Below are 23,427 nucleotides of genomic sequence, written 5' to 3' on the forward strand. Positions count from 1 at the left end.
TTTCTTAGAGCTTCTCGCTTTGGTTCCATGATTTGTTTGTTTGGTTTTCTTCCTTCCCTCTCTCCAGTCCTCCATTCTTATCCCCATCAAAAGAGATTTTTAACAACTCCAGTGCCTCCCACAGATGTGCAGCCAGGATCACACTCACAGCTGCGCGGTCAGGGGCCTGAGGGTGGGGATGAAAGCGTCCGGCTCCCATCCTGGCTCTGTCGCCCACGTGCTGGGAACCACAGGCAGGCTGCTCCCACCCTGGGCCGAGGTTAAATGAGATACTGTAATGGACATGCCTGCCACAAGCAGGGGCTCTGCAGTCTCCTCCCCTGCCTGCACTTTAGAGGTTAGAGGAGGAGCTGGTCTTGCCTGGGTGGCCTAGATGAGGGTTAGGGGGGTGTCCTTCAGGAGGGCATCCCACTGTGTCTCCAAATCCCTCCCTTCTCCACCTACTTCCTGCAACTCTGCCCAACTAGAGCGGCTTCTCTTTAGTGGAAGACTTTGGTCCTCATATGAGTGAAGCTGCCAACAAAGCAGGAGGACATGCTGAGCTGCACCCACTGTCCAAGGCCCCCTGCGTGGGTCCCTTTGTTCATGGAGCAGTTATGAATGGCACTGAGCACCACAGCTACAGGCTGGCAGTGACAGTGAGGGCATAATCTCTGCAGGCTCCCTGCGGGTAGGCTGTGCTTAGCCCACAGTGGGCCCACTCCCAGGCAGGGCTAAGGCAGGCAGGTGAGCACTGCCCTTCTCTGACAAGCCTTCTCTGGGGGCTCCTAACGCACCAGCGGCCAACATGTGCTCCTCTCACTCACCTAGACCTGCTTCCTTGACTGGGTCCTGGGCCCAGGGCCTCATGGCAGACCCTCTGCAGTCAGCACTCTGCACCAGAGGCCAAGCCATGCAGCTCATCCCCAGCGGGACAGGCCTAGAGCCAGGGCCAGAAGCTCTGTTCCCCAACCACACTTTTATAGTGCACAGTCACTTACTCGGATCACAGACATATAGCAAGTGCCCCATGTGCTGTTCAAAATCCTGGATAGAGTGATGCTCTATCACACGCAGTCCCTGTTCCCAAGGACTCTGTATTGTCTGGAGAGAGCCAGAGGGAAACAATCACGAAGAAGATAGCAGGTGGATGGAACATGCTCTGAAGGAAGCAGGGCAGGGTAGCATGGCAGAATGGCGTATCTGCTGCTTTAGGTTGGTGGTCAGGAAGAGTGTCCCTGGGGAAGTGACATGTAAGCCGAGGCCTGAAGGAGGAGGAGCCAGCCATGCGAAGATGAGCGAAGAGCATTCCAGGCAGAGGAACACATGCAAAAGCCCCAAGATGGAAGCAGGAGAGCCGTGGTCAGGGAGAGCAGGCCACAGCAGCATGACCCGAGCTGGGCGAGTGAGGAGGAGGCTGGCAGGGGACGTGGGCAGAGCAGTTCCCATAGGCCTTGATGGCCAGGGAAGAGATTCCATGTTTATGAGACCTTTGGGGGCCTTCAGGCAGGGGGATCGCACAGCTGGCTGATGTTTTCCAAGGTCCATGAAGGATTGGGGGGTGGGATGGGGGCAAGGGTGGAAGCAGGGAGGCCAGTGGGGAGGTGAGGCCAATAACCCAGGCCAGAGACAAGGGTAGCCCAGCCATCCCAGCGGTGGAAGTGAGGAGATAGGTTGTACTCGGGTAATTTTGCAGGCAAAGCTGACAGGCCTGGACCTGCTAAAGGATCATATGTGGGTATGGGGAAGACAGTATTGAGAGTAACTGCCAGGTATTTTAGCTGAAGTGACTGTGGGTTGTGCGGCCATTTGCTGAGACAGGGAAGGCTGAGGACAGACTGGGCTTCATTGTGTTCTGCTTTCATGGAAGGGCAGCTAGGACGTTAGCTTAGGCCCTGTAAGGTTTGTCATGCCCATTGGACATCCACATGCAGGCCCTGGATCTGCCATTGATGACGAAGTTTGGAGGGTGGTGGAGCAGACAGGCCTAGAGGTTTGGGGTGGTGTTGGCAAGTGTGTAGCTGGTGAAGCCCTGGGACAGGGTGAAATCTTCCAGAAACAGAATGTAGATGGGGAAAAGGCAGAGCCCAAGGGGGGCCCAGGTCTCACTGGCCTGGCCCCAACACTTGCACGGAGCTCCCGCTATTTCATGCTGCCCAAGGGTGCTGTAAAGGAGGAGGTGTCCACAGCATGGAGAAGGTACTTGTCAATTATATCTGGGTCTAGTATCTGGGATATATAAAGAACTCTTACAACTCAAGACAACACAATTTAAAAATGAATTTGAATATACATTTCTCCAAAGAAGATATACAAACGGCCAATAAGCGCATGAAAAGATGCTGAACATCACTAGTAGTTAGGGAAATGCAAATTGAAACCATAATGAGATACCACTTCATACTCACTAGGATGGCTATTTTAAAAAAAAAATAGAAAATTACAAATGTTGGCAAGGATATGGAGAAATTGGAAACCTTGTACTTTGCTGGTAGGAATGTCAAGTGGTATAGCCCTGTGGAAAATAGGTGGGCATTTCCTCAAAAAGTTAAACATAAAGTTACCATATGATCTAATAATGCCACCCTCAGGTATATACCCAAGAGAATTGAAAACATATGTCCACACAAAAGCTTATACATGAATGTTCATAGCAGCGTTATTCATAATAGACAAAAAGTAGAAACAACCCAAATGTCTTATCAACTGGTGAGTAGATGAATAAAATATGGTCTATCCACACCATGGAATATTATTCAGCCATAAAAAGGAGTGAAGTACTAATATATGCTTACACAGATGAAGCTTGAAAACATTATGCTAAATGAAAGAAGCTACTCACAAAATGACAAATATTATGTGATTCTATTTACATGAAATCTCCAGAATAGGCAAATCCAAAGAGACAGAGAGTAGACTTGTGGTTGCCAGGGGCTCGGGGGAAGGAGGAGTTGGTACTCACTGAAAACGGGCATGGGACTTCTTTTTGGAGTGATGGAAATATACTGGAATTAGATAGTGGTGATGGTTGCACAACATGGTGAATATACTAAAAACCACTGAGGTGTACACTTAAAGATGGTGAATCTTATGCTATGTGAATTATATTTCAACAACAAAAAAAGTGGAGAAATAGAAGAGAGAGCATGTGCAAAGCATCCGAAGGCTTGTCCCACACCATCTGAGCAGACCACGTGCACAGCTTTGTGTCCAGTTCTGGGCCAGCTTTAAGCACCTCGATAAGCTGGGGCCCCCCAGAGAAGGGCATTCAGGTGGCGAGGGGCTGGAAGCTAAGTCAGGAGGGAGCAGTGTGAGGAGCTGCCGCTGCTTGGCTCAGAGACCAGAAGGCTGCAGCGGGCTGAGCTTTCCCTTCTGATGTGGCTTGTCGTTACTGTTCCAGTTTGGAAGGGACTTTAGTGCCCCCAGATTATGTTCCCAGTAGTGATTCCCTGAGGCGCTTGCAGCGGCTTTGCGAGCAGTTGGCTGGCGTGTCCTGGTGGTTTGTGTGTTGTGTGTGCCAGGCGCCGTGCTGAGTATTTTACCTCCATTGTTCCCTTTTAATTCCCACACACCACAGGTGCTATTATCCCTGTTTTATGGAGAAGGAAACTAAGTCCTAAAGTGGTTAAGTGACGTGCCCAAAGTCACAGAGCAAGTTACTCACTGAATCTTGTACCCCATCTGGTGTGGCTTGTGGGGCAAGAGCCAGGTCCCATGGGTAGTGGCCACAGGGCAGCAGCCTGCAGACCACCCTAAGAAGGAGTGATCAGCAGTCTCTACTTGGTGGCAGACTCCCTGTCCTCAGGGATGTGCCGCTGTGGGGGATGGCAGGGCTCCGGTGGGGGCACATGGGCAGCAGGCCCTCACGGCCAGCGGGCTCAACAGAGCTCAGCCTCTCCCAGGCTGGCCCACCGGACCTGGGTGTGAGCAGGAGCCTGCTAGCCTGCCAAGCGGACCCCACCATCCACGTGCCTTGGACTCAGGCCCAGCCCAGGGGGCCGCAGCCATTGACCCTATGTCTTCTCCACACAGCCGGCCTACTGGGGAGTCAGGAGCCCTGGCTGAGGCCTCAGCTGATGCCCAGGCCAGGAAGCAGACAGGCCCTGGGAGACCCCAGCCTGCCTCCTGCCTGCCTGTGCCAGCAGCTCTTGACAGCTCAGGGAGTGTTTTGGATCTGGCAGAACCCAGGCCCCAAAGCTCTAAGACCCATGTGTATTTTACCCGAAATCTAATCCATCTGGTTCTCATTTATTTACACTTAACTCATCAAATGCAATTTTGCAAGAGCTGCTCGATAGCCAAGAGGCTTTTCTGCCTAAGCCGCCCTTCTGAAAGGAGCCAGGGGAGGGCTGGGGCCTTGGTCCTCAGGGACCAGGTGGGAGCTCTCAGTGTTGGAGGTCAAGTTTGGTTCCTAAGATGGGCAAGGCACCTCTGCCTCTGTTCCCAGCTCCTCAATGGGACCTGGGGCGCCAGAGCCAGTGCAGGGCCTGACACACAGTAGGCTCTTGACAGCCGTGAAAACATGGGTGGGTCCAGGCAGAGTCTCTGTTTCAAATTGTGAAACATTCAAGGGAAACACAAAGCAACCAAAGCTGGATCCAGAAGTAATTTTTAGTTATTATAAATAACTGAAAACCTGGATTCTTGGTCCGAAGTAGGATAAACAATCATCTGTTAATAAAAACAAACATCAGCACCTTGAGCCAAAAAGCAGACCTCACAGGCAAACCATAGTCCTGCCTGTATAGACCTTTCAGAAGCAGATCGACCTACAGCCTGCTGGTTTCAGCGCTGGAAACCCCTCTTGCTGGAAAACAACGGTGTCAGTCACCGTGTATGGGTCCCCTCGCAGACATGACCCTTCAACAGCTGGCAGGGAGTGGGGGACACATGCCTGTGCCTGTGAGGGGGGAGCACCCCAGTGGAGGTAGGCAGGAGTCGCAGCTGAGGGCTGCTGTCCCAACCCCAGTAGTCAGTGTTGTGCTCGTGCAGGGCTCCGCAGAGTGAGGGCGACCTGGCCCCAGAGACTCTGTTAGGACTTGAACTTTGGTGCCGAGATGCCATGTCCTATTCCAGCTAGAGTCATGACAGTGGCTGCTGCCCATAGAGAAGGGATTGGGAGGGAGAGGTAGAGGCCGGAGACCCAGAAGAAGCGTGCAGTCTTCCCCGAGAGGAAGCTGAGGACCAAGCCAGGGCTATGCCATGGAGCCCTGGAGACAGATGGCAATAGAAGCCCACAGCCTTGGTCAGACCCTTGGGAGAGAATCAGAGGGGAGGGGCTTCAAGGACAAAAGAGTTCTCAGGCCTAGGTGACTGGGTGGGGTGACAGCCAGACCCTGAGCCCAAGTGAGGCCCCTCTTCCACCTTCTAGGTACTCAATCTCCCTCCCTTCCTCCCACCTTCCGCCCTCTCCCAGCTCTGTTGGCTGAACAAATAACTCACTGCATAGCTGGAACAGCCTTTAAGGAGTCCATGTATCTGTTACCCCAGACCTCCATGGATTCATCTGTTTCTGGGGGTGTCTCCCAACCCCACCAGCTGAAGGTCCCCTGAGGCAGGAACCAGCCAAGGTTCTGCTTCCTTTCCCTTCCCAGCACCCTTGTCTGCCACCCCTGCCCCAGCCCTGAAGAGTTAGGGGCTCCAACAGTTCTGGTGACACAATTGCGCATGTGTTTGTGCATTAAAGGAGGGAGCATGTTCACCCAAGGAGGCTGCAGACTCGTGCCTTCCAGAGGGTGACCAGGCTGGTCCAGGCAGCCCCTGAAAGACCCTCACAGAGCTGGGCCTTGAGGGTCCACTCTCCGCTCTGCCTCCTTCAGCTCTCTTGCCAGTTGAGAGGACCCCCTAACTCCAGGGCCTAGAGTCTGCTGCAGGGACCCATGAGATCACCTTTCTGCTTTGTAGCTAGGTCCCTGTGCTATGCAGAGGAGCTCCCTGCCTTCTGGGGACATTCAGCTGTGGTCACAAGCAAAGGAGAGGGGCCCTGAGCTGCCAGCAGGGTTCAGAGGCAGAGCACTCCTCCTCCCCTCCGGAGTCCACTCAGCTCCCGGATCCTGGATTGGAAACAGGCCCATTGAGGGCCTCCCTGCACACAGGCTCAGCCTCCACCAAAGGCCTCGGTGGTTGGTGATGCTCTGTTGATCAGGACGCATAGATGTCTTCTGCAAGGACTGTCCCCCCTGCCAGTTGGACTGCTGTGGGGACCTGCTGGGGGCTGGGGTCTCCCTGAGGCAGGGTGCAGGCCACAGAGCAGCCAGAGCCTAACGCAGCACTCACCTCTACACCCAGGGCCAAGCTCTCCTGCTCACCTCAGCCCAACATTTGGGACCCAGCCAGCCACTCCTCCCTGGTTGATTCGAGAACTCTCCTCTTGTTGGCATGGTCACAGGCCCTTCCCCATCTGGGCCCTGCCCTGCCCCTTTTGGGAGCCTTTGGTCTCAGTACACCTCCTCCTCCCCCTGAGGCTCCTCCAGCCTCAGGTTGTAAATCTCCCTGCTCTCCTCGGCGACTCCCACATCACCTCTTCCACAAAGCCTCCCATCCTGTGCTCTGGCCCACTGAACTGGCAGCTTGGTGAGGGCAGGGACTGAACCAGCATGTTCAGTGATGTCCCTGGCAGCTAACCATGAGTGTAGCACATAGTAGGTGCTTGGTATTTATGGAGTGAAAGAACAAAGATGTTTCCAGTGGATTGAGAAGGACAAGAAGAACTTCAGTCTGGACGGTGTGGGGCGGGGCAGGGGGCTGTTCCAGGAGGATGTGTACATGTGCACATGCAGGTGAGTGAATGAGTGGGGTGTGTTCAGAGAACGGCAGAAGTGAGGGGCCACTGAAGAGTGGCCGGAGAGGTGGGCAGGCTGTGGAGGGCCTTGAGTGAGCCCCTCCATGTGCCCAGGGGGACCCAGCAGTGCTCTACTCCACTGGACTGGCCTCCTTGGGGGTAGCAAGCACCAACTGTGCCGCCTGGTTTAATCCTCCTGACACACGAGCACCCACTCTCGGCCCAGCCCTCTGCTAGGAGCAGGGATGTAAAGGAGACTCAGAGCTGTCCTCACTCCAGAGCACGACAGGAAGCCAAGCCCTCTGGTCCTGGGCAGAGGAGGGGTAGTGAACAAAGACAGGCCTGGTATGGAAGCTGGGGGTGGCGAGGGCGGGGTGGGTAGTGGACTGTGCTGGGCACTGGGAAGACTATGCAGAGGAGGGGGCTTTGCACTGGCTTTTGGAGAGGTGAGTGTGAGGGTCAGGGGAGGCGTGTGAGCGTAAATGCCCGGGTAACTTCGTCTCCCTACCATGACTGGGCCTGAAGTGTCCTCATTCACAAAAGTTGAATCATAGAAGAGTGAGGACTTTGGACTCCCTGGGCTTCGAATCTCCCTTTTGCCTCTTTTACAGCTTTGGGCAAGTATCTTCCTCTCTCAGCCTCAGTTTTCTCATCTGAGACCCAGGGATGATAAGAATAACACCCCGGTGTAGAGCTGCGGGGTGAATGGATTAAGATAGCGTGTGAGTGCCTGAGCGAGGCCTTGCTGGCCCCAGCACTGTTATTAATATTTGTGGTAATAAGGCTGCCAGCCCCACCCAGCAAGCCCAGATGCTCACCTGTGTCTGCAGGCATGGGGCCAGCTGCACGGGACACCTCAGTGCACAGAGCAGTCAGTTCCACGGGGCAGAGAAGGAAGAGGTCTGCGCGTGCCACGGGAACTCCAGGAGGGTTCCTGGAAGACACAGTCTGCAGTCCCTGAAGCTCTGGGAGCACTTCCTGTGGACAAGGCCTGGGCACCACCCCTAGGCTACAGGGCAGGATGGGGCCGAACTCAGGGAGACTGACTCCCGGGTGTGGGTTCCCTTCTTACCATGAGGGCACCTCTTATAACCAAGTATGCCAAGTACTAGGGGCCATGGGGCAGAGTGTGCTGGGCTTGCCCCACTTCTTGGACAGGGCCATGGGTCTATTTCCCATAGTGCCTTCCTAGGCCTGGCCAGGGCCTCCAAGTGAACCCAGTCTGTCCTGGGCCCATGAGCAGCCATCTCATAGACCCAACGGCCCCAGCTAGACACTCTTCCTCTGTACCTCACTGTGGGTCCTGTTTGGAGGGATGGAGACACAGGGGTGCAAAGGGGTAAAAGTGGGGCCTCAGGCCCTTAATCCAGACCCTAGAGATGTTGGCAACGGTCTCAGGCTGCCCAAAGGGATTAATTTGGCAGCATAATTTCCTGCCTGCTCTGTTTGGGGACGGGGGTGGGAGGAGAAGGGGAGGTCTGAGTTGGGACCACAGTGGAAAAATGGTGCAGAGGGGCAGCCCCCTCTTCCCGCCTACTTAATCTTGGGGCTTTGTCGTTTGGGAGTGGGGAAAAGAAATATTTACATGGCCTTGCATTTGTTTCCAATTATTCATCGTGTTGGCAAGTTATTGTTCCCTGCTAGTGTAAACAGCCCTGTCCCAAGGCCCAGCCACCCTGCCAGGTCATCAAGGGTTTGTAGATGTGTTACGTCAATTGCCCTTTGGTTCCTAGCTTTCAGCGAGGTGAGGAGCTGGGCCAGGCCAGATGGCTACACATGGGTGACACCAGGAGCTTATTCATGGCAGGGATGAGGTAGCATTTCTCCACCGTGAATTTAGCATTTGAGGGACTATATCTGTTTTGTTTGCTTTATAGCTGAACCTTTACTAAGGTTGGGGAAGCCAAAGTACAGAGCAAAGAGTCTGAGAACACGGGGAGAAAGGCAGTGACTATGGCTTGAGAGGGGTCTAGACTGAGTCCAGGGACAGTTGCCCGTGCTCAGATCTCGCTGTTAAGTGTGTACCAGGATGTGGGCATAGGTGCCTCTGCTGGACCTTCTGGGGCCAGAGATGGGACTAACTCCAGGAATGCTGAGTCATTCTTGATGCTAGCTATGGCAGTCTGCGTCTGGGGTTCACGTGCACGTGCTCAAGTTGACAGCCAGACTCCAGCTCGTGTTAGGAGTAGCCAGTTCTTCATAACATTAGTCTGAACACACAGGTGCCACCAGCTTAGCATGGGAGCCAAAGGCACACGCTCTGGAGCTAGATAGCGGGTGTGAGTCCTGCCTTCGCTCTCACCCACTGTGTGACTTTGCCCCAGTTCCTTCAGCTCTCTGCCTCCACGTCCTCACCTGTACAATGGAGTCGGCACCACGCCCGACTACACAGGCTGCTGTGAGGATCGTGAGCATGGCTTGACACTCAGTAAACACTCAAGGGCTGTCTGCTTTGTGTTTGAATAGGATGAATAGACACAGTGCTGGTCGTGGTCCAGTGCTGGCTGGAGACGAACTCTCTGAGGAGTGGAGGGGAGGCGACCACTCGCCACACCTCAGGCATCCCCCCAGCAAAGGTGACATGGGCACTGGACCTTTAGGGAGCCATGAGCAAGACTTTGCTGAGTGGAGAAAGGAATTTGGAATAATCCCTGTCTATACTTCCCAGGCTTCCCCCAGTCAGACTCAGCCCGTGGTATGATCACATGGCTCATCTCAGCAAGAGCCACCTTTACCATTTTAGCTGTAACTCCTGGTGGCTTTTAGAGTTCAGAGCTCTGCCTCCCTACTCCGGCTGCCGCACAGCTGACATTTGAGGTTGCAAGAGAATAATGACCTCACCGTCGGCCTCAAAGGCAGCCGCGCGGTCTCCTGGGTAGTGAAGCGGTCTGTTGTCTGTGAGCCTAAATAGGACCCAGCTGAAATCGTTCCGGAGCCATGTCCTCTCCCAGCCCAGTGCAGACCACTCTGCCTGACTCTTTACCTTCTCACATCTTTTCAGTCCCAATAGTAAAAGATGTCTGTGTTAAAAAGAACTGCATAAAAAGCTCAATGCCAAAGTGCACATGCATGCGTGTGTGCGTGTGTGTGTGTGTGTGTGTGTGTGTGTGTGTGTGTGTGTGTTGGGGGCCAGGGATTGGCCAGAAGCAGCCAGTAGCTCACGTTGCCTTTGTGGTTTTATATATTTGCCTATTAAAATGACAATACAGACATGGAACATTAAGGTTTAAGAAGCCCTTCTTTCATTAAACAAACCGACAGAGTAGGGGGTTATGACTCTGCTAATTGAAACATGCTGTTCTGCTCAAGACCAGAACTCCATAAAGACTCTTCTCAGCCAATAGCACCTTTTGTGCCAGCGGTCCCTGGTCAAAAATCAGTGTCAGCCCTGAGGTCTGTCTCTCCCAGAGAGTGGGAAAGACCACTTGGCAGCGTTCCATGGCAGTCTTGGCTGCCAGAGGTCAGGACCTTTTAAAAACCTCCCCGTTCTCTGGGCTTGTGGAATCAATTTGCAGGGCACAAAGCCTCAGCTTGCCGCCTTGTCCTCCAGCCTCTAGTGCCAAGGTCTTGTGCTGCTGGTTGTAGGCCTGAGGTGGCTGGAGAAAGAGGGGTGGTGGGGGCTGGTTGGTGAGGCTGCATGTGTTGGGGAGCTGGTGCAGGCTGCTCTGTCTTCCTCGAGAGGGGCAGTCTGGCAACATCGGTGAGAGCCCAGGTTTGAGAGTCAGACCACCGGGTTTATATCCTGCTTCTGCCACGTACTCTATGTGGGGCCTTGGACAAGTGACTTTGCCTCTCTGTATCTCAGTTTCCTCATCTATAAAATGGGCTAATACCTGGATCTGACTTACAGAGTTGCTGAGGAATCAAAGGAGTGATCCCTTTGCCGATGCAGGTGATATGCTTAGACCAGTGCCAGGCACTCGGGAAACAGTCAGGATCAGCTAGCATTACAGCTGTGCTAACTGGCTGCTTCTGAGGAGTCCCTCTGGGGAGAACCACTGTGCCGCCACAGCGCAGCACCCTGAGTACGTCTGAGGAGTACCACTGTGTGCAGCACTGCGGAGTACTAGTGTGGAGCACCCCTGTAGAGTGCCACCACGCAGTGCCTCCTTGGAATACCACTGTAGAGTACCACCGGAGTGCAGTGCCACAGGGTCCCTCTGGGAGCCCCTTCAGTGCATTCCGGGGAAATTCGTTGCCTCCATGTCCCGCCACCCATCACTCCTCACTTCCAGCTCCAGGTATCATTTCTTCTCCCCTTATCTTTCTCTCCTCACAGATGTGGATGAGTGTCAGGACAACAATGGTGGCTGCCAGCAGATCTGTGTCAATGCCATGGGCAGCTACGAGTGTCAGTGCCACAGTGGCTTCTTCCTCAGTGACAACCAGCACACCTGCATCCACCGCTCCAACGGTGAGTATGGCCTGAGCTGACCAGGCATGCTGCCCACCCCCAAAGAAACGGGCGTCCCCCTGGAAATCCCGCGTCCACGTCTCGATTCCAGGGGCCCTCAGGCTCAAGACAGGGCATCTTGGTGGTGGCCTGAATGCCTGTTTTGTGCTTCTGGTGTTGGTTCTGCATGGAAATCTTTCCAGCTCCTTCCCTTGCCTGCTGTACCGGAGCTGTTGGTGTTTCTGTGTGGAGACAAGTGGGCCACAAGTGGCAGATGTGACCAAAGAAGCTGTTTTCCTTTCTGGGTTGGGGGCTGGCTGTGGCTAAGAAGAGAGGGGCCCCATTCCCAATGGTCCCCTTTTCCAAGGGGGTCTTGAGGCCTCCCCAGGCTGCATGCCAATTTCCCCATCTCTATGACTCTGGCAGCACCAACGACTATCTGCTGTGTGTTAACTGGGTCCCCAGCCAGCAGAGGGTCCTTGTGGTCAGGAGCCTGCTGTGCCCTGAAGGCCAGGTGGAATGGCAAGCCAGCCTGGGGAGGCACAGAGGGCCCCAGGAAGACACCCTGCCAGCTGGAGTGCCAGGGTAGACTGGGGACAGACCCAGGCTGGGTTGGAGCCTGGCCTCTGCCAAGCCCAGCAGTGAAGGTTCTTAGTGTCAGGACATTGGTGGTCAGATCCTGGAGTTTGGGCCCAGGACATCAGGGCTGTGAGGTGGGGACAGAGCTGACCAGAAGCCAGGACACATGTGCTTGGAAGAGGGAGGCTTCTAGGCAAAGCGAACAGCGTTTGCAAAGGCACAGAGACATCTCTTGCTTGAGATAATGGCAGGGTCTGGACTCCCAAGGCAGTCCTGTGGGCTGCAACAGAGCAGGCTCCTGGGCCGGGCGTTCTGAGTTACCAAGGGGTGAATGAAAGGAAGGAGGCCAGGACAGCACCCTGCCCTGCCTGAGACCCTCTCCCACCACGGACCCTTGACAGGAGCAGGTGCTGGAGGCCCAAGGGCACCAGCAGAGGCCTGTGAAGTAGCTCACATTGAAAAGTGGGGAACAAAAAGAGCCCGGGCTGGGCTCCTGCTCAGCTGGACCGGGACTGAATCCGGATCCTCCTCTCCCTGGCCGGGAGCCATTCTTTGGGCAGCTCCGCCAGCTGCTCTGAGCCCCGCTTCCTCATCCGCAAAATGGGGACTGTGGCGTTGACCTGGCAAGATGTTCGGGGGATGAGCAAGGCCGTGGGTATGAAGTGCCTGGGGTCCAGTGAGGCTGGCAGGGGGCTGTGAGGTGATACTCTGGGGACCGCAGACGTGATGTTTATTAGAAAACAGTTCCTGAGAAAGTAAAGGCAGAAACTTTTAAACAGTACAAAACTCAGAGCAATAAAGCAGAAATACTTTAATGGGCTCCTTAGAGTTCTTAGCATTTATTTTGGGAGTTTCCTCAAAGGCAAGATGGGCCTGCTAATCCCCAGCGCTGCAGCGCTCCTGGAGGACGTGAAGACCCAGCTCTGTGGCTCCTGGCACTCACCCACTGTCCAGACTCCCCCAGGTGGCTCCTGAGCCGTCTGGAGCTCATTTTGCTCCTCGCGAGACCTCCCGGCTGTAGACCGTGGGTCGAGCTGCTCAGGGTGGAGGCACAACTGTAAAGGAGACTCTGAGCCCAACAGGGTTGTGTGAGCAGATCTATGTAGGGGAGAGAGCGAGGGTGGGAGAAGGAGTCCTGCCTTCGTCGGGAGATGGGATTTTACGGGGTGACTGCTGTGAGCAGGCTGGAAAGTCCTCGCGGCCAGGGTGGCCTGAGCCTCTTTTTCAGCCAGGTTGTGTGTGCTGTGTTCCTCTGAAAAGTGGCTTCCCCCCAAGCAGGTTCCAGGTGAAGTTGCGAGGCTGCCGGTCGAAAGGGCGTGCAGGAAGGGAGACCAGCACCATGTGGGACAGCGGCCAGGGCCTGTTTGTCCCCGGGTTCTGGTTTGGCCTGTAAGCATTTGCTGTACCATGGAGGGTGCGAACTTGGCGTCCAGCAAAGGAGTGGGGAGGGGGAAGTGGTGACGCGGGGTGCGGCGACAGGAGCTGCCGTGGGGCCTGTGCTTACTGGAGCCTGTGCGGGCCGAGCACTGCAGGCAGGCTGGCTCACTCCACCCCGCCCAGCCACGGGGCTGGACTGATAGCGGACCAAAGCCCAGGAAGTAGCAGAGCCCAGGCACACTAGCTGTGGGGCTTGCTTCTCAGAAGGTGATGACGCTTGTAAGGAAAGAAATAGGGTGGAGGAATAGAGAGGCTAGAGCTGGAGGCCTCTCTGAGGAAACCACATTTGAGCTGAAACCGAATGATGAGAATGAGCTGTGCGGGCGGTATGGGAGGAATGTGCCAGGCAGGGTGTGTGCAAAGGCCCTGAGGTAGGAATGGCCCGTCACCTGTGAAAAGCAGACAGAGGGCAGGACAGAGGAGCACATCGAGCAACAGAGAGAGGAGTCCAGGCTGTGGGGCTGGGGGCAGACCCCATGGGGCCTGGTGGGCTGTGGCGGGAGTTTGGATTCTGAGCAGAGGGCAGCTGTGGAAAGGTGGTTAAGCAGAGGTGGGAAGATGATGCTGGAGCAAGCATGGAGGATTTCCAGGGGCACTCGGATGCTTCCGGGGGCTGGGTATCAAATGAATTATGCAGCACACGTGGCTCACCCCACCCAAAGGCCTCAGGTGGCCAGATCCTGATTATTAAGTAAGCCAGGAATCCAGATTTAACCAGAATACAGATTTGGGGGCCTTGGCCCCAGTCTGTGTTAAAGAAGTCCCTTTTCTCCTTCGTATTTTTGTGTAGAATCTCCTGATTTTTACTACTAAATCTGGGCAACGAGACCAATCTAAAAAGCAACAGATGACCTCTTGGATACCTCCTGAAGGACAGGCAGCAGCATTCCCAGGGCTCCCCGGCTGCGTGGCAGGTCTGAAGGGGACAGAGCAGGCACATAGTCCGTGGGCCAGAAGCTCACTAGTGCTCATGGGGGAGACGGACCTGGGTGAGAGCAGGTTGTCTGCCTCTCCGAGCCTCAGTCTGTTGTGGCAGTTGCCCACCATTAGCGTCAACTATAATAATGACTGTTGTGGCTCAAAATCAGAGCATGTTAGGGTGCTAAGACTGAGCTTGTTTTGCACATAAGTGACTTCCGATTCCCAAGGCTCCTGGGAGGGCCGACGGATCCAGAGCCTCGTGTAACCTGACTCTTCCTAACGCCTGTCCAGCTCTTTGGAGCCTACCCCTGCACAGGGGCAGCAGCACAGAGACTGGTTTTGATTAGACGGAGCCAGATGCGTGAGAGGGGTCTGCCAGAGTCAGCCCAGGTTCCCGGCCAGGAAACAAGGCCACAGGGCTCAGCCCTTCTGAGTGGCCCCACTTCCCAGGCGCCAGCTCTGGGTTTGTGAGTATTGAGTTCTCAGCTCCAGCTCTCCACGTGGCCTTGCGGCCTCCGCACAGTCACTCCTACCTCTTTGGATCCCTTCAGTGTGAAATGGGCTAGCAGTCCCTCCCTGGCGAGCGAGAGATCTGTTAGGGGAAAACACTCGGAAGCCGTCAAGTGCAGTACCTGTCCTACACGTGGCAACTAATGTAGGCCGCCTCTTCGGGTCTTTAGAACTCAGGCCTGATTTGGGGACACACACAGTCTGCTCTTTGTCCATGCGCTGGACAGAAGGGTATCCAGAGCCACTGGGATCGGCCAGCATTCCCCAGTGCTGGTTCTGGCACCGTGACAGCCCATGCTCGCCTCCCACTCAGCCCCGGCCCAGCAAGCGCCTCAGCCCCACCTTTGGCCAAGGCCCAGCCTCCACCACCCTGTCACAGCCGTGCGCCCGGGCTGCCCAGGAGTTAGCACCTTCAGGCTCTCTCCCTCTGCCACGTTTGCTCTTCTCGTGTTTAACTTATGTCACATTTATGCTCCAGGAAATTATTTTCTCCTGGAGGAACTTTCTCCTTTTCTCTCAATGAAGAATTCTTTCTTTCAGTCTGACCAGAACTGATTTGGGAGTAGAAAGGGCTCTGAAAGGCCTGGATTTACTAGCTATGTGATTGCAGTTCACTGTTTCATTTATTCTCTCATTCATTCATTCATTTGTGTGCCAGGTGTTCAGCTAGTCCCTAGGATCCCAGGCATGGTCCCCTGTGAAGTTTTCAGTCTAGAAAGAGGATAGAATGCTAAACAAGGGTCCTAAGAGTTACTGTATAATAATGAGCTGAGAAAAATGCTCTGGGAAAGACAGGCGCAGTGGCTCGCCCTTGTAATCCCAGTGACTCTGGAGGGTGAGGCTTGAGGATCACTTGAGCTCAGGAGTTCCAGCCTAGCCTGGGCAACATAGTGAGACCCTGTTTCTAAAAAAATGAGTTAGTCATGGTGACATATGCCTATAGTCCCAGATACTCAGGAGGCTGAGGCAGGAGGATCGCTTGAGCCCAGGAAGTCGAGGCTGCAGTGAGCTATGATGATGCCACTGTGCTCCAGTCTGGGTGACAGAGTGAGACCTAACTCTCTGGGGCTTCTATAGCTTTGATTTTCTCACCTGAACAGCAGAGATGTTCATGATCACATCTCCTCTTGCCAGCACTGATCCCGGGCCACACCAGCTGTTGACAGCCTGTGGGTTTGAGATGCCTGTGCCCCTCTACACAGGGGGCTGTCCTGCAGGGCTCTGCTCTGAAGCCTCACCAGACACCCACTGCAGTCCTGCCTCAGCTGTGGTGACAGACACCGAGTTAGAGGAAACATCACGTTGTTCCAACAGTGTATGATCCCATATGAAGGAGATCACATTTGCCTGTTGCACAGGGAGATCATGCAAGGAACAGGGCAGGGCGGCTGGCAACTGTCAGGGTCTGGAACTCACACGGGGGCAGCATGGGTGGAGAGCAGGATGGCTGAGAAGAGGTTTTGACAGGAGGATGGCAGAGAGGGGAGATGGCAGGAGGATGGCTGAGGGGAGGTGACAGGAAGATGGCTGAGAGGGGAGGTGGCAGGAGATGGTTGAGGGGAGGTGGCAGGAGGATGGCTGAGGGGGAGGTAGCAGGGTCCCGGAGCCTGAGTCAGTCGCTGGGACTTGACTGCTGTAAGTGAGGAAAAGCTCAGGAATTGGGGCTTCACTGGGAGTCAGGGGCTTGGGAGACTCCTGGAGCTTCAGCTGTCCCTGTAGGTGTTTTAGGGCTGTGGGGACAGCAGGACTCTCCCTGCCCTCTGTACTGCACTTCAGCGACCATGTGCCCAGACCTCTCCATCCCACCTGCATAGGTGGAACTTTGTGCCAGGGCAGGTCCTTTCAGAACCCACAGGCTGTAGGAAAGGCAGACCCGAAGCAGGTCCTGACCAGTGGGTGCAGGGCTCGGCTGATGCATCATGGGAGATGGGGGAGACAGGGAGAGAGCTCACTCCCTCGCTTCATCAGTCAGCAAAGAAGATTGCATGCCATCTTAGCCCATTCCTGCTGCTATAACAAAATAGCTGAGAGGGTAATTTATAAAGAACAGAAATTACCTCTCATACTTCTGGAGGCTGGAGGTGCAAGATCAGGGCACCAGCAGGTTCAACGTCTAGTGAGGGCTGTTCTCTGCTTCTTGGTTGGTGCCTCTTTGCTGGCAGGGGGTAGAAGGGCAAAAGGACCTAGCTTGTCTCTCCAGCCCTTTTAAAAGCCACTAATCCATCCATTAGGAGAGCAGAGCCTCCTAATACTGCTGCATTGGGGATTAACTTTCAAAACATGAATTTTGGAGGGGACAGACACTTTGAAACCATAGCACATGCTTACTGCGTAGTGGGCTTACAAGTCAAGTGTTTCTTTCCAGCCAGCATTCAGACTCCTAAGGAGTGGAGGTGAGGCCCTGTACCTTACACCCCTCAAGTGGGCCCTGGTCAGAAGCCTCACAGGAGACCAGGCACGCCCTGCCCCTGCGTCCTGAGGCCCCTGCCCCAAGCCCACAGCAGTCTCAGGACTGGCTGGGGGGCTCCTTGACAAAGGTCAACCAAGAGTTTTCAGGTACAGATTCCCTGGGGTTGGGTCAGGGCAGAGATCTGGGAGATCCCACTGTAGGGGCAGCCTCTGGGGCAGCCTGTGTCTAAAATTCTTATCCTTGGCCCTCCTGCCACCCTCCTCCAGGCTAGTCCCTGGTCCTCCTCCCGACTTGGTCTCCTGCTCTGCCTCTCCTGCTTGCACTTGCCCATGGCCTGCAGGCCGGCTGGACACCGCCCCTCCCCCAATCCTGGCTCAGCCCACAAGTGTCCTCAGCAGGCCCAGCTCCACCCTCCTGCAGCTCTGCTGTGGTTTTCCAGGCAGCACCACCTTGATGATCACAGCCCGCCCGTGAGGCACTCCAGATGAACACCACCATCCCTGTGATGGGAGGGGAACAGCTGCCCTGTGCCGCTCCATAGGCAGCACTTCAGAATCAGGGCCCCAATGTCTGACGCCAAAGCCAGCTCTTTCCCACTGCTCCATCCCGCTCCCAGACTCAGATAAATAAGCCAATGGGCAGAGACCCGCAGCCCCTCCAGAGCCACCCCAGCCACACGTGGGCTTAGGATCCTATCCGTGTGCCGCTGCTGGGCTCCTGTTGCCTTCTGGGATGTGATTCCCACGTTGTGGGATGTGGGCCAGGCCTTGACCTGAGGGGCCCTCGCATGGCCCTGCACAGCCGGGGACATCCGCTGCCCTGTTCTAGGGCTTTCCCTCATCGGCTGTGGGTGTTGGGGTAGCATGGCTAGGAACTGTTTAAAATGAGGGGAGATGGTGTGGCCAGGCTCCAGCCTCAGCAACTGCCCCTCCACCACTCCTTGGGGTGGACCAGCGAGGCTAGAGGGCTGGGCAGGACGTGTGGCATTGCAGGTTCTCCTGCTCCCCTGCCTGCTACAGACCAGGTGGGCAGGAGAATAAACAGCTCTCCTGCTTAGTGGGGAGATTTACGGTGCTACTGGAGAAGGCCTGTCCTGGTCCTGTGCGGTCCGGAATGGCCCTCAAGGCGGGAACAATAAATCCAGCCCATTATTTTTTATGAGCCTCCCACCCCATAAACAACTCCTTTGGCCGGTGAGCCCAGTTTCACGCCCCTCTCCTGGCCTGGCCTTGAGCCAGCGCTGGGGGTACCCCCAGTACCGACTTCACGACATTAAGCGGTAGAAATTTTCTCCAAGCTGCAGAACCTTCAAGTCTCCTGGAGTGGACGGTGCAGGGCAAGGGGATGATCTGCAGCTCAGAGGGCACCAGGCCAGGACGTAGCTGGCCCGGCCCTGGCTCCCTTTGCAGCTACAAGTCCTGGCTTCTTATCTGTAAAGAGGAGCAAATGTTAGACTCTTTCATTACAGAATTGTTTGTGAGGATTAAAATTAGATCCTGTATATACAAGGTATAGCCCTAGTGTAGCACCTGGCCCTGGGATCAGTAGAATAGCTGCCACATGCATCATAGCTGAGCATTACTACGGGGCAAACATTGTGCCCAGACTGACACGAGTCATGGAATCCTGAGAACAATCTGTGTCATGTAGCTACTGTTGTCCCCATTTTGCATGTAAGAAAATGGAGGCTGAAAGCAAAGTGATTTGTCCATAATAAGTAAGTAGCAGAGGCAGGATTTGAACCCAGGTCTGACTGCCTCCTAAGATCAAAGAAACTGAATGAACAAACAGGAGGGGCAGAAGCAGGGGGTGCCACACAGCCCAGACCCCCATGACGCAGAGAGGTCCCACCTCACCATCCCGCCTTCTGCCTGGGCCAGGCTGCCATCCTTTGCGCAGCAGCTGCCCAGTGGGTCTTTCTGCCCCGGGCAGAGCCACTGCTCCCCCTGGCCCTTTGGCCACATCATTCTCCACTCAGGACCTTCCTGTGGCTCCCCAGAGGGCTCTGGCTCTCTCAGCCTCTCCTTGCCTTGCGTGTCATGAACCAGCCACAACAAACTTCTTGTCCCAGCCTCCACTCACAGGGCTCCCTCTGTCTGAAACACCCTCTTACCCCGACCGTCACTCACTCAAGAGCACCCTGCACAGTAGCACCTCCTCCCTGCGCCCTCCCGACACCCCAGGCAGAGCTGGCAGGCCCTGCCTCTTTGGACCTGTCTCTGTCTCGTCCACGCCCTACCCTCTGCCTCCTTGCGCTGTCTCTCATGGCTCTGCTCCCAGGTCTTTCTTCCTCAAATGAGGTTCTTCCCTTGGACACAAGGACCCCCTGCACCCCTAATGTCCAGCATGTGGCCTGGCAGGGAGCAGGCAGTCAGGGGAAGCTGAGGGACATGTCATCGAGCCAAGGTGCACCAGAACTGAAAGGACCCTTTGGTGGGAACTGGCCTGCACGCCTGTTCTAGAGTAAGGTAGCAGAGGCCCTGGAAAGGCCATGTGGCTGTCGGAGGTCACCTCGCATGCTGGTGGCAGAGGCCTCTAGGCTGCAGCCCACGGCCTCACTTCCAGCCCGGGGGTTGTGAGCAGAGGCCCAGTGTGTGAAAAGCCGCGCAGATTCAGAGTGTGGGTTCAGAAACCGCTGGGCAGATGCCTGGTTGGCATTGTGGAACCGGCCACAGTAATCCTGGGTCATTTGGGGCCTGATTCCTCCCCAGCCTCTGTGGGCCTCATTAGGGAAACCGGGTTGTGACTGCGGCCACAAGGCCTCAGGCCAATCTCCTGGCAGGACGTCTGCCCAGCCACCCACTAGCTGCAGCATTCCCAGGGCCTTGTCACCTGATTGAGGCCAGCCAGGCAGGCTTTTGTCCCCCAGCCTGGTGGCCACTTGATTGTCTCACGGAACTCTTCCTGTATTTATGGCCCGTGTGTCTTCCATTCCTCCTCAGCGCCCGACCCAGGCTCCTCCTTGGCCTCAGCCTTCTCCTAGCCCTCCCCAGGGCTGCGCTGGCCTCCTCCCTGCCCAGCACTGGCCACTTCTCCAGCTCCAGCCCTGACCCTGAGCTGACTGTCCCCTGGACAGGGTCCCCAGCTGCAGTATTGCCAACTGCTCAGAACCAAATGTATTATCTTCCCATGCCCCTAGACCTTCTTCCCAGCGTGTCCCACGTCGAGGGAGGCACCAGCACGGGGCCGTCGCCCTGGACCCTTTCCTGCTCTTGGCTTCCACGTCCCTGATCATGTTCCGCCATCCAAGCCCCGTGCACCTCTCAAATCCCTCGCCTTCTTTCTTCAGGCACTGTGGTTGCTAATTGGCGTCCTTGCATCTGCCTCTTCCCCCGTCCCTCCTCCGCACTGTGGCCGGGGTGCTGTCTCTCCAAAGCGCCCATCAGTCCTGTCCCCGCAGGCTGGGCCCTCACTGCCTTCCAAGGCCTCTCCCAGTCCAGCTCCCTCTGGCTCCTGCACGCAGGCCCTTAACGGTCTGAGCCCTAGCTCCTGCCATGCCCTCTGCCTGGACTGCCAGTCCCCATCCCCCTCTCCCTGAAGAACTCAGTCACCTTGCAAATCCCAGCTCACTGTCACCTCCTTTCATGCCTCCTTTGGCAGGCATGTCTTCCTCTTGACCCGCACTCATGTTGGAAAGAGGTTCAGTCCTCTACTAGAGGACCAGTCTGTGACTCCCCAGAAGGGCCGGGATGCGTCTGAGTCATCTTGGTGTTTCTTATGTGGAACACAGGGCTGGGTGCAGAGGAGACATGTCAAATGGAAGTGAAAAGGGGATGAGATCCATCTCATGAGGGAGACGATGCCTCAATTATGTGTGGCATCGATTTACAAAGTGTCCCGTGTGCCAAGCCGTGTGCGCAGCCGCCCCCAGGAGAGGGCTGCCCAGGGGCGCGCAGCGTCTTGCAATTTCTCACGGTTCTACAGTTTGGCTGGGTGCCGCTGCGGCTCTCTCGCCTGGGCTCCCTCCCTCAGCCACAGTCAGCTTGCCCGTCCACGGGGCTCTCACCACAAGGTCTCTTGCAGGATAGCCCAAGTTTGTCACAAGTTCAGAGACCCCAGCCTCACTCCCCAGCCTCCCACGGGTTGGTACCTCTAGGCCTCTGCGTGAGCTGGTTCCTCGCAGGGAGCGCCTGTCCTCCCTGCTGCCAGCCCCGCTTCTTTCCCCCAGGCCTCGCTCGCCACAGTGTGCACCCGCGGATCTGTTTACTGAACGCGGTGACGAATCAGCAGCCTGTATAAGTGAGAATAGATGGTGGGAATTGGCTTAAATTCCCAAGGGTGGTTGTACCGTCTGTGGATTCAAGCTCTGGGATTTGTTGAGTGCCTACCGTGCCCTAAGCCCTTGGCCCCTTCAATCCTTGAAGGGCCTGGGGAAGTACCAGCTGCCGCCCCGTCGTGCGCATGGTGGAGGAAGTGCTCACCTCTGGCGTGCCGCTGCTAGGACTCAGGTCAGGTCTGTGGCTGTGCAGCCCCCGCTCCTCACCGAGGACATAGGTGGACAGTGGTGGAGGGTAGCTGGCTGTGGCTCTGGGGAGCTGCTAATGGCTTTAGAGAACCTCCTGCTAGTGTGTCCCCCAGTGTTCTTGTTGGCTTCTCCTCCCGGGTCCCCAGGGGCTGCTGTGAGAGCACCTTAAGTATGCTACCACCGTGGCCCCCGTGCCTGGGCTGCCTCCATCCGATCACCTGTTGGGAAGGAGACACAGACTTGTTCCCTACTCATAGCAGGGCTGAGGGTGGCACTGGACATTGGCCCCCCCACCAATGGCTTCCTTTAGGGTCCCTATGGAAGGAGGGGTAGGGTTGGCAGATAAAAATGCAGGGTGCCCATTTAAATTGGGATTTCAGATAAACAAGAGCTTTTTTTAGTGTAAGTATGACCCATACAACTTGAGGATATACTTACACTCAGAGAGCATTTGTTGTATATCTGAAATTCGGATTTAACCGAACATCCCGTATTTATATTTGCTAAATCTGGCAACCCTGGTGAGGGAAGAACAATGTCTCTGGCCTCCCAGGCCTTGGACAGTGGAAGCTCAGGAGGTGAGTAGGTCTCCCCAGCAGGCCCTCTCTGGGCCTCAGCAGGGCTTTGACTTGAGTGGGGTGACACCTAGCGATCAGCTTGGGGAACTTCAGGAGGCGAGGAAGAGGAGGGAGGGATTGCCCTGGGACAGGGTGGCAGCAGGAGGAGATGCCAGGGTGCTGGGGAGGGGGAGGCCTTTCCTGAGCACCCCAGTCTTGGGGGCGCTTCAGGGTTCTGAGCTGGAGCCCATCACCCCTCTAATTGCCCTTTAGCACTCTTACAAGAGGGTTTCAGTCTCCTGCCTTGCAGATGAGGAAACTGAGTGTGTTCTAAGACCACACGCCTTAGAAAGGGTGGGAATGGGGGCATGCATGACCCAGAGCTGCTGAAGTCAACCTGCCCCACCTCCATGATGCCATGGCTCCCATGTGGCACTTTGTGGCTCTACAAATGATTCTTGGTCCTCCCACTGTCAGAGACAGGATCACCTCCTATTTCATGGAGGCAGCTTTCCTGGGGTTCCCAGTGCCAGGACTGGTCGAGACACCAGGGCAGGGAGAAGAGGCTGAAGGGAGGCTGGTGTCCATCCTGCTTTCAGAGATGGCAGGACCCAGCCCACCCCTCTGCTCCCATCTGGCGTGCCAGAAGCCGACCACGCCTCGGCTCTCTGTCGTCTGTGTACGTGGTGCCTGCCTGCGGTGAGCAACGTGGCCATGGACTTGATCTCAAACTGAGAATGCACCTGTGGACGTGGGCATGCCAGCTGTTTCTGCCCACAGTCTCCACACAGAGCTGCACCAGATGGTGCTTAGCAAAGGCGTATAGAAAGAGGGAGTGAATGAACGCATGAGCTGAAAGCCTGATTGACAGTCCCTAAACGAGGACGGCAGTGCCTTGTGAGCCACCTCCTGATGTGATGGAAAGAATGCTGAGCCTGAGAGCCCAGGTGCTGAAGCGGAGGTTACACGTGGACTCTGCGTGATTGCTGTGTGGCCCAGGGCAGGTGGCTGTGTGTGACTCAGCACAGGTGCTCTCTTGTGGGCTTCATCCTCCTCCTTGGGAAGAAGAGCCTCCATCTACGCACTCTCCAAGGCCCCTTCCAATTCTAGGTTTCTGGAAAACCCACCCATTCTGGCCATTTGTGTGAATGTTAACACAAAGCAGGACAGTGTGTCTCAGGGCTGTGCCCCGGGTCCCTACCCAGTGAGCTCATCGAGCAACCGCCCTGCAGGTGTTTGTTGGACACCTGCTATGGGCTTGACGGTGGTCTGACCACTGTGAGAGCAGAGCAGGACAAAAGGCGCAGACTGATCATGTGGAAAGGCCGGCGCCTGAATAGAATCTCAGGCCTAAAGCAAAGGAGGCACTCCCTGCACATCTGCGGAATGAATGAG

At 55.7% G+C, this 23,427-nt stretch overlaps 1 protein-coding gene across 1 annotated transcript in view; it reads left to right on the forward strand.

Annotated features, from left to right (window-relative positions):
- SCUBE1 (signal peptide, CUB domain, EGF-like 1) overlaps positions 1 to 23,427 on the forward strand; it is a 124,506-nt gene that overhangs the window by 35,248 nt on the left and 65,831 nt on the right. The window contains exon 4 of the mRNA XM_012638017.1: positions 11,040 to 11,174. Coding sequence (XP_012493471.1) covers positions 11,040 to 11,174 — 135 coding nt within the window. The remainder of the gene's footprint in view (positions 1 to 11,039; positions 11,175 to 23,427) is intronic.

Source organism: Propithecus coquereli, unplaced genomic scaffold, assembly GCF_000956105.1.
Source record: "Propithecus coquereli isolate 6110/MARCELLA unplaced genomic scaffold, Pcoq_1.0 Scaffold126, whole genome shotgun sequence".
NCBI classification, from domain to species: Eukaryota; Metazoa; Chordata; class Mammalia; order Primates; family Indriidae; genus Propithecus; species Propithecus coquereli.